This window comes from Schistocerca americana, chromosome 3, assembly GCF_021461395.2.
Source record: "Schistocerca americana isolate TAMUIC-IGC-003095 chromosome 3, iqSchAmer2.1, whole genome shotgun sequence".
Lineage (NCBI taxonomy): Eukaryota > Metazoa > Arthropoda > Insecta > Orthoptera > Acrididae > Schistocerca > Schistocerca americana.
The window spans coordinates 969,641,020-969,660,565 of record NC_060121.1 but is presented as its reverse complement, the minus strand read 5'-3'; the positions used below and the strand labels follow the sequence as shown (position 1 = coordinate 969,660,565).

Sequence of the window (19,546 nt, the reverse complement as noted above, 5' to 3'; positions counted from 1 at the left end):
TCTTGTGGTGTATGAGTTCCACGTTTTCGTCCCCACTGACTTGGCCTCGCCGGAGTGGAGGTTGCATTCCTGGAACTGGAATCCCACATGTTGAGTCTGGTCTCGGCCTTCCTGTTTCACCCCAGATCATGACATCAAAAGCAAAGGTAATTGCATTAAGTTCGAAAACTTTTCTCGGCCTTCTTTATTATGTCATCCTCAACAGTACTGAACAGTAGCGGGCACAGTGCACTGAATTGCTGAGCTCCACTCTTGGTCTGAAACCATCAGCATTGCCCCTCCCTAACTTGTAGACAGCTAAAGCAGGTGAATTTTCCTTACCACTCATTCAGCAACATTCCTTTTCCTCAAATGCTCTCACCCCTCGTCTCTCTTGCAAAAATCATCTCACTTTTCTACGCCTAGGAACATAATTACTGGTTCTTGCCTTTCTCCCAGTATTTGTCCATCGGCATGTGGATACAGAAAATTAGATCCGCTGTTGATCTGTCACTTTTGAAGCCGTACTGTTCCTCTTCCAGCTGCGGTTCTGTGATGATCGCCCTCAATCTTCGCTCTATGATCTTATTTAAAATTTTTCAACACATGCTCTTCAGGGTTATTCCTCTATAATTAATTGTCTTCCATGTACGGCCTTTCTTAAACTTCGGAATTAAAACAGCATTGCTCCAGTTTGTAGGCATGTCGTGTTAGTCTTCCATACGGCATTGATAGTTTTGTGCAGCCGTTGTAATCCCTGAACGTTTGCTGCCTTTATCATGTACGCATTCAATTCATCTGCACCTGGAGTTTTTCCTTCACGGATTCATTTTACGACTATCTTTGCTTCTGTCCCGGCGATAGCATGCTCCTCGCTCTTGGTTCGATTATCTGGTTGTGTGTTACGTTCTTCAGCTGGTCCATTCAGTAGCTGATCGAGATGGTCCTTCAGGACTTCCCTGATGTCACTTTCTGGTCATCGCCGGTTTACTCAATACCGTGAAAATTCTTACCGTCTTACAGCTGAAGGGATACTAGTGACCCAAGCGGCGAGGAAGCCAACCATCTCTTGTCTGCTTCAAGAATCATGTTGATTTCTAAAATCTTTTTCTTTATAATGCGTTGGACCGCACGGACAACCGTTTGGTAGATTATCTGGCTTCTCGATGACAGGGGTGACAACATTGTTGTGTTAGCCTGGCTGGGCTAAGTGACCAAATGTGCTATCTTTCAGCTATAATAACCTTTTTATTAACAAATGCAAAATTAGTGTACAAATTATAAAGAAAAAGTAGGAAGTTATACAGGTTAATAGTCTTTTGCGACTTGTATAACTGCGACTGTAAAAAAAAACCGTTAAACAAAGAAGGCAACGTGTATAAAAATTAGAAATGTGCTGTCATAGCACAATCTACTTTAATTTTGAGCTAATTGACAGGCATTTCTACTACAGAACGATAATTGCTTTTGTTCTTAAAATTTACGAGTATACACCGGTAATTAGACAGTGATAAGAATCGGTGACATGTCGGCTGCTAACAAAGACTGATTTAGAGTTCATATTTAAATGTTTTCGTCATTGTCGTCATTGGCTTCAGTCAAGGGTGTGCAACGTTTTAGCTTACTGGGTCATACTGGAAGAGGACAATTAGTTTTGGGCGGCACATAATATACGTAACGCTAACAGTAAATCCCAAAAAATAACTGAATAAATTAATAAACCACGGGATGGACCAATGAGAGATAGCATCGCGTGGCTGGAGTTTCAAATTGAAAGTATCCAATTTATCGTAACTTTATGCAAATGGAATGTTACGGATTTCTTTTCTTTCTTTTTTTACCGATCGCGTGATTGGACAACCCTGGCTTAGCTCAAGTAAAAAAGTTTTGTAATCATTCTTGCAATTCGCTTCTCGAACAACCGAAACGTAATTGGTTTCTCAGCACCAGTAAATAATATTTGACTTATTAAACTCGCACATGATACGACTGTAGGGATGGAATAATATCTCCCCTCAGTTTCTCTCCCTCTCTCCCCTCTGCTCATTAAACAGTAAACTCATGCAGTGAAGATCGTTCGCTCGATCTCTGCTACGTTTAATGCCTGGCGGCTTGGTAAACATTAAAGTATACGCCGCCACTTGGCCGTAAATGCATTCACTATTAAGTCCGGACCGTGTGCACCCAACGCACTCGAAATCAGCGCAGTATAAGGTTCTAGTCGAGCCCGCACTTCGCAGAACAGCGGGACGCATCGTAAAAAGAGGAACTGCGCGGAATACTAGTGGCTTCCAAACGGTTCTTGCCCGTGACAGAGCTGCGATAGGCACGGCGCGATATGCCCCTCACGACTCACTGCTCGCGTTTCACCCACTGCGTACTGCATCACTCATCTCCTCTCCATTCTTCACAAAGAAAACAAAAAACGCACGCACGCACACACACACACACACACACACACACACACACACACACACACACACACACACACACAGGGAGAGAGAGGGAGAGAGAGAGAGAGAGAGAGAGAGAGAGAGAGAGAGAGAGAGAGAGAGAGAGAGAGGGGGGGGGGATATCTTAGGAGGTGAGAGACAGACACGTCTTACGTAGAACTGTGATATTGAAGCAGAGATTCATACAGAAATATGCTCTGTTGTGAATTGTTTGCGAGGTAATATTATTTGAAACTCGCTTCATTTTTTTTAACCTGCCCAACAAAATAATTTCAGGATTGCACGAGCTGGAAAGGTTGGAACAGTTTAGTTTAAAAATATCATTGACACTTTGCCGAACGACGGGTACGTAGAGCTGTTTTTGCTATGTATACGTAAATGGGAATTGTTCCCGGTATCTTTGTCGCATTGGGACGAGATATAAATGTACATAGTGGGGAACCTTCTTTAAGAAGACCGATGCAGCCTAACAGTACTATATTTTCGATATTTTTCAACTGCAAATTATTATTTTGTCTCTACTACAGCTTGAGCAGTGCGTCGTATGTAATTTCTAACCAGTTCAAGTAATTTTGATGGAATTCTCATTCTGTAGCCTAGGCACGCATCGTAGATTTTTGACCAATAATACAGAAAACGCGAGATAAATATAGAATGTCATTTACTTTCGATTTATTTAGTTGTTCTTACAGCACAATATTTAGTATACATTTCGTTATCTATTAATATTTTAGCATAACAGAGCGTCAAACTGCAATAGCGCTGCCTTGTATGTAATGGCGGAATAAATTGTTATTACGCCTTGTCAGTTACATAGAGGAAACAGAAATAGTTTCATCGCTCTGGCGATGTCTTGGTCTCCGTAAAGGGAAAGATAGATGAACGACCAGATAACTACACAGGGTGGTCCATTGCTCGTGACTGGGCCAAATATTTCACGAAATAAATGTCAAACGAAAAAAACTACAAAGAACGTAAATTGTCTAGCTTGAAGGGGGAAACCAGATGGCGCTATGGTTGGCCCGCTAGATGGCGCTGCCATAGGTCAAACGGATATCAACTGCGTTTTTTTAAATAGGAACCCTCATTTTTTATTACATATTCGTGTACTACGTAAAGAAATATGAATGTTTTAGTTGGACCACTTTTTTCGCTTTGTGATAGATGGCGCTGTAATAGTCACAAACACATGGCTCACAATTTTAGACGAACAGTTGGTGAACAGGTAGGTTTTTTTAATTTAAAATACAGAACGTAGGTACGTTTGAACATTTTATTTCGGTTGTTCGGATGTGATACATGTACCTTTGTGAACTTATTATTTCTGAGAACGCATGCTGCTACATCGTGATTACCTGTAAACACATTAATGCAATAAATGCTCAAAATGACGTCCGTCAACGTCAATGCATTTGGAAATAAGTGTAACGACATTCCTCTCAACAGCGAGTAATTCGCCTTCCGTAATGTTCGCACATGTATTGACAATGTGCTGACGCATCTTGTCAGGCGTTGTCGGTGGATCACGATAGCAAATGTTCTTCAACCTTCCCCACAGAAAGAAATCCGGTGACGTCAGATCCGGTGAAAGTGCGACGACCAATGCAGCTGTCATGAAATATGTTATTCAATACCGCTTCAGCCGCACGCGAGCTAGGTGCCGGACATTCATCATGTTGGAAGTATATCGCCATTCTGTCATGCAGTGAAACATCTTGTAGTAACATCGGTAGAACATTACGTAGGAAATCAGCATACATTGCACCACTTAGATTGCCATCGATGCAATGGGGACCAATTATCCTTCCTCCCAGCCGGTTACAACACGCACCGTTGCACCAAAAAAAAAGAGAGAGAAACTGGTCGCATTACTTATGGAACGCACTCTGTATAATAGTGAATCATGGATTGTGGAAAAATCGGAACAGAAGAGAATCGAACACTGAGAAGGGACAGGATGATGAGACACATGTTAAGACATGAGGGAATGACTTCCACGGTTCTGGTGGGAGCTGTAGAGGGTGAAAGTTGTAGAGGAAGACAGGGATTGGAATACATGTAGCAAATAATTGATGACGTAAGTTGCAAGTGTTACTCTGACAAGGGAACCTCCCCATCGCACCCCCCTTAGATTTAGTTATAAGTTGGCACAGTAGATAGGCCGTGGAAAACTGAACACAGATCAATGGAGAAAACAGGAAGAAGTTGTGTGGAATTATGAAAAAAAAAAATAAGCAAAATATACAAAGTGAGTAGACCATGCGCAAGATAAGCAACATCAAGAAATTGTGAGCTAAATAGCGCCGTGGTCTCGTGGTTAGCGTGAGCAGTTGAAAAACGAGAGGTCCTTGGTTCAGGTCTTCCCTCGAGTAAAAATTTTACTTTCTTTATTTTCGCAAAGTTATGATCTGTCCGTTCGTTCATTGACGTCTCTGTTCACTGTAATAAGTTTAGTGTCTGTGTTTTGCGACTGCATCGCAAAACCGTGCGATTAGTAGACGAAAGGACGTGCCTCTCCAATGGGAACCGAAAACATTTGATCGCAAAGTCATAGGTCAACCGATTCCTCCACAGGAAAACACGTCTGATGTATTCTATACGACACTGGTGACGGCATGTTCAAATGGTTCAAATGGCTCTGAGCACTATGGGACTTAACATCTATGGTCATCAGTCCCCTACAACTTAGAACTACTTAAACCTGACTAACCTAAGGACATCACACACATCCATGCCGGAGGCAGGATTCGAACCTGCGACCGTAGCGGTCACGCGGTTCCAGACTGAAGCGCCTAGAACCGTACGGCCACACCGGCCGGCCGGTGACGGCATGTGCTTCACATGACAGGAATATGTTGTCGACCCACCTATCTTGTACAATTGGCGAATGAGTAAAAAGATTCTTCTACCTTGCCCGATTTAGGTTTTCTTGTGGATGTGATAATCACTCTCAAAAAAGTGATGAAAACATAAGAGTTTGTCACATAAACTGGAACAAATGAATGGAAGAGTTTCCCAGTCGTACAGTTTTCCCTGTGCTCTGTCAAAACATATGTTTTTAACGTTTTCAAATTTTTCCGTGTGTAGACCGTCGAATCCTGCATATGCCCAAGCAAATCTGAACATGTCCTGGAATTTTGGAGAGCGAAGTTGATTGTGTGTGAGTGCCTGAACTTTGATAATTGTCTGAAAATAAAAAATTAAATTTTGCACTCGAGGGAAGACTTGAACCAAGGACCTCTCGTTCCGCAGCTGCTCACGCTAACCACGAGACCACGGCGCTATTTAGCTCACAATTTCTTGATGTTGCTTATCTTGCGCATGGTCTACTCACTTTGTATATTTTGCTTATTTTTTTTTTTTCATAATTCCACACAACTTCCTGTTTTCTCCATTGATCTGTGTTCAGTTTTCCACGGCCTATCTACTGTGCCAACTTATAACTAAATCTAAGGGGGGTGCGATGGGGAGGTTCCCTTGTGAGATGAAGAGGTTAGCACAGGAGGCATCAAATCAGTCGGAAGACTGATGGCAAAAAAAAAATGGTGCACGCTGTCGTATTAGATGAGCACGATCTTTGGACCTTCAACCCCAACCGACGACTGGCTCTCGCTCGGTTCGCGACGCAGATGCCGTGCTCTGCTGGTGACTCTGACCTGGCCAAGTTGGCTGTCCTACTAGAGATGGGGGATCCGCTCCTGAACTGTTTTATAGAGTTGAATCTTTCAAAGGAGTGAACAATCAGTGATTCAGAAAAAAAGAACGGTAGCTCCAAACGTTTCACACAGCAGATAGATAGATAGATAGATAGAGAGAGAGAGAGTTGGAGCAGGTCAGTGGGGCCTCTGCTGATCAGAGCACACTGCACGCCACAAAACACAGCCGGCGCCGGCCTCTGGCCTGCTTCTACCTTGGCTGCCTGCATTGTGCAGTGCCTCAATGGATTTTGTGTTTCACATATGCCGTGCTGTCTCTGTGCTTCCTCTGCCGTGTCCAGTGTCTGGCGCAGCTTTAACTTAGCATCGCACTCCGTCGGCGATCGTTTCAGTCGCACGTCCTGCCCTCTGGGCACTTGATGCGAGCAACAGGACAGAGAGCCTCCTAGCGGAGAACATAATAACTACTTGCAACAACCTGCTCGCAAGAGAACGGACGATTTGTCTCGGAGCAGGTGAGTGGTGGCCGTTCACCGCTCCCCCCACCCTCGGAACTCGCCCGCTCAACGCTCACCCCACCGTTCTCGACTCTAGCCAGAGCGTTGAGCAAAGCAACTCAGGTGTCATTCTGGTCTCTGCGGTCTTAGCTCACGCAGCAATACAGCTCGCTCAGCGCCTCTGCATCGGAGTTCGTCTATTCTGGATATTGTTCTTCGTACTAATACCGATATGTATATTACATAATTATGTTATGTATACATCATTTGTTTTTATTTTATTTTTATTTGTTTAGACTGATCAGATGAGGTTCCTGACGACTCCTCTTACTAGAGGATTTTTTATTATGGACACTCGAATTTACACTTTAATTACGAGCGAACCAATAAACATATCGCAAAATGTGATACATCAATATTTTCCTTGTTTTATTCTGCATAAGGCTATAAGCAGCACTTTGGTCTTACAGTCAAATTTATATTTTTTTTTTCTAATTGTAGTACGGATTTTGCGATTTTGGGCGTCTTCGGAAGGAAATGTTCACTTTAAAAATATATGGCTTGGGATGTAATTGTACGAGGTTAATGAAACTTTAATACATTATAGCCAAATACATTGTTAATGTAAATCTCAAGTTACAACATTTTCCGATCACCCAAAAAACCACGATAGTGCAAAATAGATCGATAATCAAAAACTTTGTCATACCGTGGAAATTTCAATAAACAATACAAAATTCTTACTCATTATCTGTGTTACTTCAAAATAGGATTAAATAAGATCAAAATACAGGTATAGTAGTGGAATAAACCAAGTTTAAAGGGCAATGTGCTTTCTATTGTGAATGAGTGGTGAGTCATGAAAAAGACCTTGTTCATTTCAGGGAGTGAACAGTTCGGATCCGATCTCTGAAAAGAACAGTTTTGCCCATCTCTCTGTCCTACGGTGCGGCCGCTGCCCCGCGGGCTAGGTGGCTGGCTGGCTGGCCGTCTGACTGCTGTGTGTGTTTGTGTGTCGGCGCGGCAGGTGCGGCGCGTGGAGCACGGACACAAGCGGGTGCTGGGCGAGCTGAACCTGTCTGTGGAGGCGATGCTGATGCCGCCGTCGGTGGCGCCGCCGGCCGACCTGCTGGACGAGCTGCTGGCCGTCGGGCCCACCGACGACCTGCTGACGCCCGCCTCGCCCACGCCCACGCACTCGCACTCGCAGGCGCACGAGGCCGACTCGGGGCTGGGCTCCTACTACAGCGGCGCCTCCTCGTCCCGCTCCTCCGCCTCCTTCCTCCGGCCGCTCCAGCCGCAGCCGCCGCCCCCGCAGCAGCAGCAGCAGCAGCAGCAGCAGCAGGGCGGCTTCTGGAAGCGCCGCGGCTGGAAGCGCATCGCGGGGCTCGCCGCCGGAAAGAGTGAGTACCGCCCGTCTGCCTATACTACAGGCGCTGAACCGCGAATTTACGGGGTGATTCAAAAAGAATACCACAACTTTAGGAATTTAAAACTCTGCAACGACAAAAGGCAGAGCTAAGCACTATCTGTCGGCGAATTAAGGGAGCTATAAAGTTTCATTTAGTTGTACATTTGTTCGCTTGAGGCGCTGTTGACTAGGCGTCAGCGTCAGTTGATGCTAAGATGGCGACCGCTCAACAGAAAGCTTTTTGTGTTGTTGAGTACGGCAGAAGTGAATCGACGACAGTTGTTCAGCGTGCATTTCGAACGAAGTATGGTGTTAAACCTCCTGATAGGCGGTGTATTAAACGTTGGTATAAACAGTTTACGGAGAATGGGTGTTTGTGCAAAGGGAAAAGTTCTGGACGGCCGAGAACGAGTGATGAAAATGTAGCACGCATCCAGCAAGCATTTGTTCGCAGCCCAGGAAAATCGACTCGCAGAGCTAGCAGAGAGCTGCAAATTCCACAATCAACTGTATGGAGAGTCCTACGAAAAAGGTTAGTTATGAAACCTGAACGTCAACTACCCGAGGCGATGGATCGGCCGCCAGGCAGCCCGTGACAGAGCACTTCATCACTGGCCTCCAAGAAGCCCTGATCTTACCCCCTGCGATTTTTTCTTATGGGGGTATGTTAAGGATATGGTGTTTCGGCCACCTCTACCAGCCACCATTGATGATATGAAACGATAAATAACAGCAGCTATCCATACTGTTACGCCTGATATGCTACAGAGAGTGTGGAACGAGTTGGAGTATCGGGTTGATATTGCTCGAGTGTCCGGAGGGGGCCATATTGAACGTCTCTGAACTTGTTTTTGAGTGAAAAAAAACCTTTTTAAATACTCTTTGTAATGATGTATAATAGAAGGTTATATTATGTTTCTTTCATTAAATACACATTTTTAAAGTTGTGGTATTATTTTTGAATCACCCTGTACTTTCACAACCTTTTCTTAAGAATTCACTTCATTTACTAGCGATTCATCAAAAACATTAACACATTCAATCACACTATGTAAGCGTGGAAGCAGTAGCCAGTGGGCAACTGATGAAAACAAATTAGTTTCAACAAATGGAAATTTTATTCCTAAAAGCTTTTTTTAAAGTGGAAAAAATGGTCAATAGATTGCAGTGCAATAAAGCGGCTGGGGTGGATGAAATTAAGTCGGAACTCATCAAATACAGTGGAATGTCAGGTCTTAAATGGCTGCACAGGATAATTAAAATGGCCTGGGAGTTGGGACAGGTTCCATGAGACTGGACAAAAGCGGTAATCACACCAATCTTTAAACATGGAAACAGAAAAGATTGTAACAGCTACAGAGGTATATCATTAATCACCGTTGTGGCTAAAATCTTCTCAGGTATTGTTGAAAGGAAAGTGCGAGTATTAGTTGAGGACCAATTGGATGAAAATCAGTGTGGGTTTAGGCCTCTTAGAGGTTGTCAGGACCAGATCTTTAGCTTACGGCAAATAATGGAGAAGTGTTATAAGTGGAACAGGGAACTGTATCTATGCTTTATAGATCTAGAAAAGGCATATGACCGGGTTCCTGGGAGGAAGTTATTGTCTGTTCTACGAGATTATGGAATCGGAGGCAAACTTTTGCAAGCAATTAAAGGTCTTTACATGGATAGTCAGGCAGCAGTTAGAGTTGACGGTAAATTGAGTTCATGGTTCAGAGTAGCTTCAGGGGTAAGACAAGGCTGCAACCTGTCTCCACTGTTGTTCATATTATTTATGGATCATATGTTGAAAACAATAGACTGGCTGGGTGAGATTAAGATATGTGAACACAAAATAAGCAGTCTTGCATATGCGGATGACTTAGTTGTGATGGCAGATTCGATTGAAGGGTTGCAAAGTAATATTTCAGAGCTAGATCAGAAATGTGAGGACTATGGTATGAAGATTAGCATCTCCGAAACGAAAGTAATGTCATTGGGAAAGAAATATAAACGGATTGAGTGCCAAATAGGAGGAACAAAGTTAGAACAGGTGGACGGTTTCAAGTACTTAGGATGCATATTCTCACAGGATGGCAACATAGTGAAAGAACTGGAAGCGAGGTGTAGCAAAGCTAATGCAGTGAGCGCTCAGCTACGATCTACTCTCTTCTGCAAGAAGGAAGTCAGTACCAAGACTAAGTTATCTGTGCACCGTTCAATCTTTCGACCAACTTTGTTGTATGGGAGCGAAAGCCGGGTGGACTCAGGTTACCTTATCAACAAGGTTGAGGTTACGGGTATGAAAGTAGCTAGGATGATTGCAGGTACTAGTAGATGGGAACAATGGCAGGAGGGTGTCCACGATCAGGAAATCAAAGAAAAACTGGGAATGAACTCTATAGATGTAGCAGTCAGGGCGAACAGGCTTCGATGGTGGGGTCATGTTACACGCATGGGAGAAGCAAGGTTACCCAAGAGACTCACGGATTCAGCAGTAGAGGGTAGGAGGAGTCGGGGCAGACCGAGGAGAAGTTACCTGGATTCGGTTAAGAATGATTTTGAAGTAATATGTTTAACATCAGAAGAGGCACCCATGTTAGCACTGAATAGGGGATCATGGAGGAACTGTATAAGGGGGGCTATGCTCCAGACTGAACGCTGAAAGGCATAATCAGGCTTAAATGATGATGATGATGAGCTTTTTTTAAACCGATTTAAAATTATAATCAGAAAGCACCCTCTCTACAGGGTGTTAGAAAAAGGTACGACCAAACTTTCAGGAAACATTCCTCACCGAGGAGTCAAACAGTGTATTGCTCCCTCCTACGTATAAGAGACCATGAGGATAAAATCAGAAAGATTACAGCCCAGACAGAGGCATACCGACAATCCTTCTTTCCACGAACAATACGAGACTGGAGTAGAAGGGAGAACCGATAGCGGTACTCAAGGTACCCTCCGCCACACACCGTCAGTTGGCTTGCGGAGTATGGATGTAGATATAGATGAGATACGGAAGCCACTGTCTCATTCTTGCAACATTGCTCATCGCTCGAACAGTGGCGCAGAGATGAGTGTCCGACCTAGTGCGGCAGCTTGTTCGCCTGCAGAACACGTCAGTCGTCGTATAGTTCCAAGAAAACAATGCGCCGTCCCCCCGCTTTCGAATTTTTTCCCTCCGCTTTCGAATTTTGTCAGAATGTATTGCGCAACACTTTTCCTCCCTACCTCCCCCTCCTCCGCAAGGTCACTGCCCAGTCCTATTCTGGACGAACACACCCAGAATTTACGGCTGTCATCTCAGATCAATATAATGCATGGAGACGGCGGTGTACGGCGGAAGCGGACGCGGCCTGTTTTAAGGAATGCACGTCTACGTAGATGCTCCTCAAGCCACCGTACGGTGCGTGGCGGAGGGTACCCTGAACCACTGCTTCTCATTTCCTTTCCTGTTCCTCTAGCAAATAGAGCGAGGGAAAAAACGGCTGTCTGCATGCCTCCGCATGGACCCCAATAACGCGCAATACGAGGTGCGACATAAAGTAATGAGACAGATGTGAATTATAAAATGTTGCTTACCGTTTTAGTCAAGTTTAGTGTTGTCGCCTTCAAAGTATTTCCCTTCTGATTGCACACACTTTCTCCAGCGCTTCTGCCATTGATGATAACATTTCTGGAACTCATCTTATGTGATATTCTCGAAGACCCTCGTCACAGCTTTTTGGACTTAGCGTGTTTTTTTGAAAATGGTGTCCCTTGACCGCCGTTTTGACTCTTGGTAACAGAAAAAAGTCGCACGGACCGATATCTGGTGAATAAAGCGGCTATGGTAGTACTGAAATTTGTTTTGGAGTTAAAAATTGCTGTAGTGACAGAGCAGGATGGGATGGCGCATTATCGTGATGGAGAACCCAGTTATCAGCAATGTTGACACGGACACGAAGAACTCTTTCACGAAGTCGTTAAAAAATTTCTTTTTAGTAATATTGGTCAACTGTTTGTCCATGTGGCACCCACTCTTTACGAACAATTCCCTTGGAATCGAAGAAGCACACAAGCACGAATTTCACTTTTGACTTTGACATGCGAGCTTTCTTTGGTCTGGGTGATTCCTTTGAGGACCATTGCGAACTTCGGCGTTTTGTCTCTGGACCGTACTGAAAAAAAAAACCAACTTTCATCACCAGTGATAACACGGCTCAATAATTCTGGGTTGATTTCCGTTTGCTCCAACAGATCGGCTGCCACATTTTTCCGTGTTTCTCGCTGTTGTTGTGAGAGATTTTTGGGGACCATTTTCCCACAAATGTTTCTCATACCGAGATCTTCAGTTATTATTAGACGAACCGTTTCTCGATTGATGTTTAGTTCTTCAGCAATCATTTTCACGGATAATCTTCGATCACATCGTACGAGTTCACGCACCCTGGACGAGTTGACATCCGTGTGTGAGGTTGATGGTCGTCCACTGCGGTCTTCATCTTCAACATGCTTTTTCACCCAGTTTAACTGAAAAAGAAATGGCATACCGTTGCGCAGTATTATGCGGTTCCATTTCCGTGACGGGAGACACAAACACGTGTTAACTTATTACAGCACAACTCACGACTGAGCAGTTGCATCGATGTGGCGCTTGGACCAGAAGACCAAGGTCAAAGATATTGTGCCTGGACAAGCCTGCAGGGTTGCCACATCTCGCAAAGAAAATAAGTGTTGTTACTTTACTGTCGCATCTCGTATATGTTGGCGGCAGTAAAATCATTTGGCAATCAGTCAGCTTTAAATGCCGGTTCTTTACATTTTCTGAATAGTTTTTGTTGATAAGAGCGTCGCCTTCCTTCCTTAGATTGCCATTTCAGTTTCCGAAGCATCTTACATGTTGTTCGAACCTACCAGTTACAAATCTAGCAGCCCCCCTCTGAATAGATGCCCTCCTTCAATCCGACTTGTTATGGATCCCAAACACTCCAGCAGTATTCAAGAATAGGTCTCACCAGCGTCCTATACGCGGTCTCCTTTTCAGATAAACCAGACTTTCCTAAAATTCTCCCAGTAAACCGAAGTTGACCATTCGCCTTCCATGTCACAGTCCTCACGTGCTCATTCCGTATCGTATTCCTTCGCAGTGTTACACCCAGGTATTTAAAACGACATGAGGATGTCGAGCAGTACACTAGTAATGTTGTATCCGAACATTACAGGTTTGTTTTCCCCTACTCATCCTCCTTTGCTTGCATTCTCCCACATTTAGAGCTAGGCTTCCATTAATCACATCAACTAGAAACTTTGTGTAAGTCATCTTGTATCTTCCTACACTTACTCAACTTCGGCACCTTACCGTACACCACAGCATCATCGGCGAACAACTGCAGATTGCTGCCCACTGCGTCCGCCAAATCATTTATCTATATAGAGAACGACAACAGTCCTGTCGCACTTTCCTGGGACACCCCTGACGATACCCTCGTCTGAGATGAACACTTGTCGTCACGTCAGCGTACCGGGTTCTCTTACATAACAAGTCTTCCAGCCACTCACATATCTGTGAACTTATTTATGCTCGTATCTTCGTTAACATCTTCGAATGGGGCACCGAGAAATGTGGAATGTGCCTGTTGCCCTTCATCCATAGTTCGCAGCGTATCTGAGGCGCCCTGCTAAACCCGCAGGACAGGACGAGTAGTAAGAATTGTGGAAGGGGGCCAGAATGAGCGGCTGTCACTTACACTCCAAACATAACACTTTATTTAATTGTCCAAACATTTCGGCGCAACTTGTAAACTTGCAGAAAAATCTTTAATTCTAAAACGGCTGAAGGCCCATAAATTAAATACAACTGCTCTGTGTGTGTGTGTGTGTGTGTGTGTGTGTGTGTGTGTGTGTGTGTGTGTATATATATATATACACTGCACGAAATCGCTTCCAAAACTGGACTACAGATCTCTTACGAAAAGACATAGTTTATGAGCACAAAGAAACCCTCATCTCTGAACACAAAGTATGGCACGATTTACAAAACGGGAACCTTCAAATACCTCGGTGAAACACTACAAATGAGTGGGCATAACAGAGACTCAAACGAAGAAAGGAAGACTAAACTGGACAAGGCATACAAAGTAGTGTGGAATGATTACAACAAGAAGTTTGTCTCACAAAAAGCCAAATTACGCCATTACGACACGGTGGTGCTCCCCGAGGCACTATATGCAGCAGAGACAACACTAATCCTAGGGCATACACGTATCAGACAATTAGAAAAAGTAGAACGGAAAATACTTAGGAAAATATTTGGCGCAACTAACAACAATGGAATATGGATCAAGAAACCTACAGAGGAACTGTACAAACATATGGAGACAATCACAGAAAAGATTAGAAAACGCAGACTACAATTCTATGGACACCTATACAGAATGCCATCACACGAGCTGACCAAACAGATCTTTGGCTGGGTAACCCACTAGAAACAAAAAATGGGTGGCAGAGGTAGAAAACGACCTGAACCAACTCAACATAACAGCAGACACAATAAACGACAGAATAAAATTCAGAAACATCATTAAGAAAAGTAAACTACATGAGATACAATGTGACAAACGAACAGGCATAAAATGGACCGAAGAACGCAAGCGAGATCACAGCCAGAAGATGAAAGAAATATGGGCAACCAAAAAGGCAATCAAGATGAAGCCGAAGACACAAAGCCGACAAGAAGCATGGACAGAGGACCGGAAACAGAAACATAGCGGGCGAATGAGGGAAGTTGGGGCAGCAAGGAAGGCAGCAAAAGGAACTGGCCATGTAGTTTAGTCCAAATGCGCTCTTTAAGGGCAAAACACCAATAATATATAGAAGGCTCTAGGCCTTAACCTTAAATTGTATTTAATGCCAAGCGATGTAAGACTTGGCTAGTCAGATAGATTAAGTTTTTTTAAAAGCGGCTGAAGGCCGATAAATTTAAGACAACTTAACTACAATAACCTTTCAATAGGCAGAAGGCCCAAGCTTTATGACCAATAAGAAACGGCTGAAGGCCTTCGTAATAAAAAAAAAAAAAAAAAAAAAAAAAAAAAAAACTGCAACCAATTTTCCAAGGCAGAAGGCCTAAAGCTTTTAACATTAAATAGTATTTAAGCCCAAGTGATGTAAGACTTGATAAGTAAGAATCCCAAATTTTAAACCATCTGCAGGCCCATCATTTTAAAAAACAAAACACCTACGATAAATTTTCAACAGGCAGAAAGCCTACAGCTTTATCTTCCAGAAGGTAATACTTAACAAGTAAGATACTTAAAACTTAGTGGCTGAAGGGCGATGCTTTAAAACAATACAATAAATTTTCAACAGGCCAAAGGCCCAAGCTTTATCTTCAGACAATGTAAGACTTTCCCAATTTAGAAAAACTTAGTTTTAAAACGGCTGAAGACCTATGAAGTTTAAAACGCAATTACAAGTATACAAATTCCAACCATCGTCTAAGAGCCATTAAAAATACACAATTAAACGCCAACAAGAAAGGCGGTATAGCCAACGGCGCTCGGAAGTTTCCAGGGGGCTCGGTCTCCCCTTGAAATCTTAACGTTCGCTTAGGTGAGCCAAGAAGTCGGCCCAACTGTACTCGATGCACCGGCAACACAACCAAGAGACAGTCAGGGACCCAGCGACAAGACGACTTGCTAACCGCCGACCAGTATACGAGAATTCCGAAGCCAAAACGTTACAGACATAGCTGCCCACAACCAAAAACACATTAAGCTGTCAAAAACTACACACCATGTTGGACAGCGACAATAGGCGAGGAAAGGACACGGCCTGAACATACGGCAGGTAACCGGAACAGTAACGACGACAAGCCAGAAACTTCGGCTGGTAATCTTGAATTTCAAACCGACAAATATAGTTAATTCCACCACACGGCGGCTAAATCTTCACCAAGTCGAACACTCGCTGTTGCTCCCAGGAATACGGCCAACAGCGAATCACCAGCCGAGGGGACACCGTGAACAGACGTGGCTTGGGTAATTAAATCGCCACTCAACTGTAACGTCCTGCGTCGGTGAGCCACGAACCTTGTAGCACTCTTGAACAGCCCCCACACACTCCGACACTGCAGAGAGTCCGCCAGCGGGCCCGGCCGACTGCGCCACGCGGAGACTTGCTTGCTGATCCCCTCCAACCGACCGACTGACTGCCAGTACGCGGACAACATTTAAAACAAGTTGTCAGTGGAAATGACACCAACTACACACACACAGTTTGACAAACACTTGCACGAAGACATGAACGACACTCAGCAGTAGATGTGCAGTCGGGAGTCGAGACACACACACACACACACACACACACACACACACACACAGCCAAGCCATAAGCGATTGGCGAGCCAATCCACGTCGCCCAGTAGGACAACCGACCGACGATCCACGAAGACCGTCCCCGGCTCAAGTGATTGCGTGGCGGCAACGGTCGGGTGGGCCATGGATATCCAGGCCTCACTACTCCTCCAACCAGACTGAACTAGTGCCGCGTTCCAACTCCACAACTGGCAGGTCCGAACTGCCCTCCTGGCACGTTCCAACTGACTCCACGACAGACAACCGGGAAGTAATAGCAGTGCAGCAAAGATAACACGTAAGGGCTGTATCGATAGGCGCTACTGCTGCCTCTGACGGGCAGACAAAGCAGCAAGTCAGTGACAACAGAAATTGAAACTACACTACTGGCCATTCAAATTGCTACACCAAGACGAAATGCAGATGATGAACGGGTATTCATTGGACAAATATATTATACTTGAACTCACATGTGATTACATTTTCGCGCAATTTGGGTGCATGGATCCCGAGAAATCAGTACCCAGAACAACCACCTCTGGCCGTAATAACGGCCTCGATACGCCTGGGCATTGAGTCAAACAGAGCTTGCATGGCCTGTACAGATACAGCTGCCCATACAGCTTCAACACGATACCACAGTTCATCAACAGTAGTGACTGGCATATTGTGACGAGCCAGTTGCTCGGCCACCATTGACCAGATGTTTTCAATTGGTGAGAGATCTGGAGAATGTGCTGGCCAGGGCAGCAGTCAAACTTTTCTGTATCCATAAAGGGCCATACAGGAACTGCAACATGCGGTCGTGCATTATCCTGCTGAAATGTAGGGTTTTTCAGGGATCGAATGAAGGATAGAGCCACGGGTCGTAACACATCTGAAATGTAACGTCCAGTGTTCAAAGTGCCGTCAATGAGAACAAGAGGTGACCTAGACGTGTAAGCAATGGCACCCCATGCCATCACGCCGGGTGATACGCCAGTATGGCGATGACGAAGACACGCTTCCAATGTGCGTTCACCGAGATGTCGCCAAACACAGATGCGACCATCACGATGCCCTAAACAGAACCTGGATTCATCCGAAAAAGTGACGTTTTGCCATTCGTGCACCCAGGTTCGTCATTGAATACACCGTTGCAGGCGCTCCTGTCTGTGATCCAGCATCAAGGGTAGCCACAGCCACGGTCTCCGAGCTGATAGTCCATGCTGTTACAAACGTCGTCGAACTGTTCGTGCAGATGGTTGTTATCTTGTAAACGTCCCCATATGTTGAGTCAGGGATCGAGACGTGGCTGCACGATCCGTTACAGCCATGCGGATAAGATGCCTGTCATCTCGATTGCTAGTGATACGAGGCCGTTGGGATCCAGCACGGCGTTCCGTATTACCCTCCTGAACCCACCGATTTCATATCCTGCTAACAGTCATTGGATCTCGACCAACGCGAGCAGCAATGTTGCGATTCGATAAACCGCAATCGCGATAGGCTACAATCCGACCTTTATCAAAGTCGGAAACGTGATGGTACGCATTTCTGCTCCTTACACGAGGCATCACAACAACGTTTCAGCAGGCAACGTCGGTCAACTGCTGTTTGTGTATGAGGAATCTGTTGGAAACTTTGCTCATGTCAGCACGTTGTGGGTGTCGCCACCGGCGCCAACCTTGTGAGAATGCTCTGAAAAGCTAGTCATTTGCATATCACAGCATCTTCTGCCTGTCGGTTAAATTTCGCATCTGCAGCACATCATCTTCGTGGTGTAGCAATTTTAATGGCCAGTGTGTAACATAACGAGGTGGCAACACGAAAAAAAACGGGATGTAATATAAGAGATGGCACGAGTGTGAGCCACGTACGCATCAGTATCATGCGAGTTTCGCGCGAGCGATGCTCTAGAGTGTAGGGAATCGTCCTATTATTCATTTTACTCGATTTAAGGAGCCTTCGGAAAGCCATAAGGACAATTTTTGATTACAAGTCCCGTTAGCATTCTCAGAGGAAAAAAAGGAGTGGGCGTCGCCGTGGCTGTACATGAAGGTGGAGGTTTTGTCTTGCCGTCGCCGCGCGGCGTGGGAACGCTTCGTCTGTATGCGCGAGGCGGTAACCGCCTGTACGCGCTCAGCAATTTCGCGGCGCCAGGCGCCGTTATGCGGCGGACAAACGAACCGGCCAACTGCCAAGCGGCGAGGCTATTGTTTCAGAAGCTGGCCATCAGCCCCCATAAGGGAAACTTCAGCACTTGTTGACCGAGCGCAGTCTCATGCACGGCTTTAAGCGTTTCCTCCCTCCGCTGTGTCTGAAGTAACGAAAGTTTTCGGAGACGCGATTCAGTTGAACTAACCAATTTAAATGACAGGAATGAAACAGATGTAGACAGCAGTCGTCACGAAAGGACAGTTTCATTTTATATGAAGATGGCATCTGTTCTTTCGGACATATCGTTAAGGCTAATCGGCTAATGACCTCCTTCATTACGGATGCACACGATTTGCCTAAACTCTTACGGGACTCGGTGGATTGTCTGCCGCGAGTAATGGGTATAATGGCAGGGGCACTACGAATGTAGTGTGTGGACTGTAAGTTGAGAATGTGGGTCTCACGGGGAGCGTGAAGGCGACAAGTCCCTGCAGTCGCACTATCCTCTGTGCCCTCGGTGGCTCAAAAGGGGTTCAAATGGCTCTGAGCACTATGGGACTTAACTACTGAGGTCATCAGTCCCCTAGAACTTAGAACTACTTAAACCTAACTAACCTAAGGACGTCACACACATCCATGCCCGAGGCAGAATTCCAACCTGAGACCGTAGCGGTCGCGCGGTTCCAGACTGTAGCGCCTTGAACCGCTCGGACACCCCGGCCGGCTCAAATGGGGTGCCGGTACGGTAACTCAGCGTGTTCGGTCAGAAGGTCAGCTGCCCTCTGTGATAAAAAAAAAACTGAGTTAATGGATCAACAACGAACTGAAACGGGTGTCTTTCGACGGCCGCACCGAGCAAATGAAACGAACGAAAACGAACAAAATGAGATTTAAAAAAAATGGATGCAGCGTCTGCCATGTAAGCAGGAGATCCCGGGTTCGAGTCCCAGTCGGGGCACACATTTTCAACTGTGCCCGTTGATGTATATAAACGCTCGTCAGTAGCTAATGGTATTCAGAATGAGATTATCACTCTGCAGCGGAGTGTGCGCTGATATGGAACTTCCTGGCCGTTTAAAACTGTGTGCCCGAC

At 45.1% G+C, this 19,546-nt stretch overlaps 2 protein-coding genes across 2 annotated transcripts in view; both read left to right on the top strand.

The window, feature by feature from the left end:
• Positions 1 to 19,546, top strand: part of LOC124606595 — a 40,315-nt gene that overhangs the window by 6,014 nt on the left and 14,755 nt on the right. Inside the window, exons 3-4 of the mRNA XM_047138579.1 lie at positions 7,613 to 7,858; positions 7,907 to 7,988. Of these exons, the coding sequence (XP_046994535.1) occupies positions 7,613 to 7,858; positions 7,907 to 7,988 (328 nt within the window). The remainder of the gene's footprint in view (positions 1 to 7,612; positions 7,859 to 7,906; positions 7,989 to 19,546) is intronic.
• The window catches only part of LOC124605237 (rho guanine nucleotide exchange factor 10), a 527,940-nt gene continuing 516,312 nt past the window's right edge, over positions 7,919 to 19,546 (top strand). The window contains exon 1 of the mRNA XM_047136788.1: positions 7,919 to 7,988. The gene's annotated coding sequence lies outside the window, so the exon portion shown is untranslated. The remainder of the gene's footprint in view (positions 7,989 to 19,546) is intronic.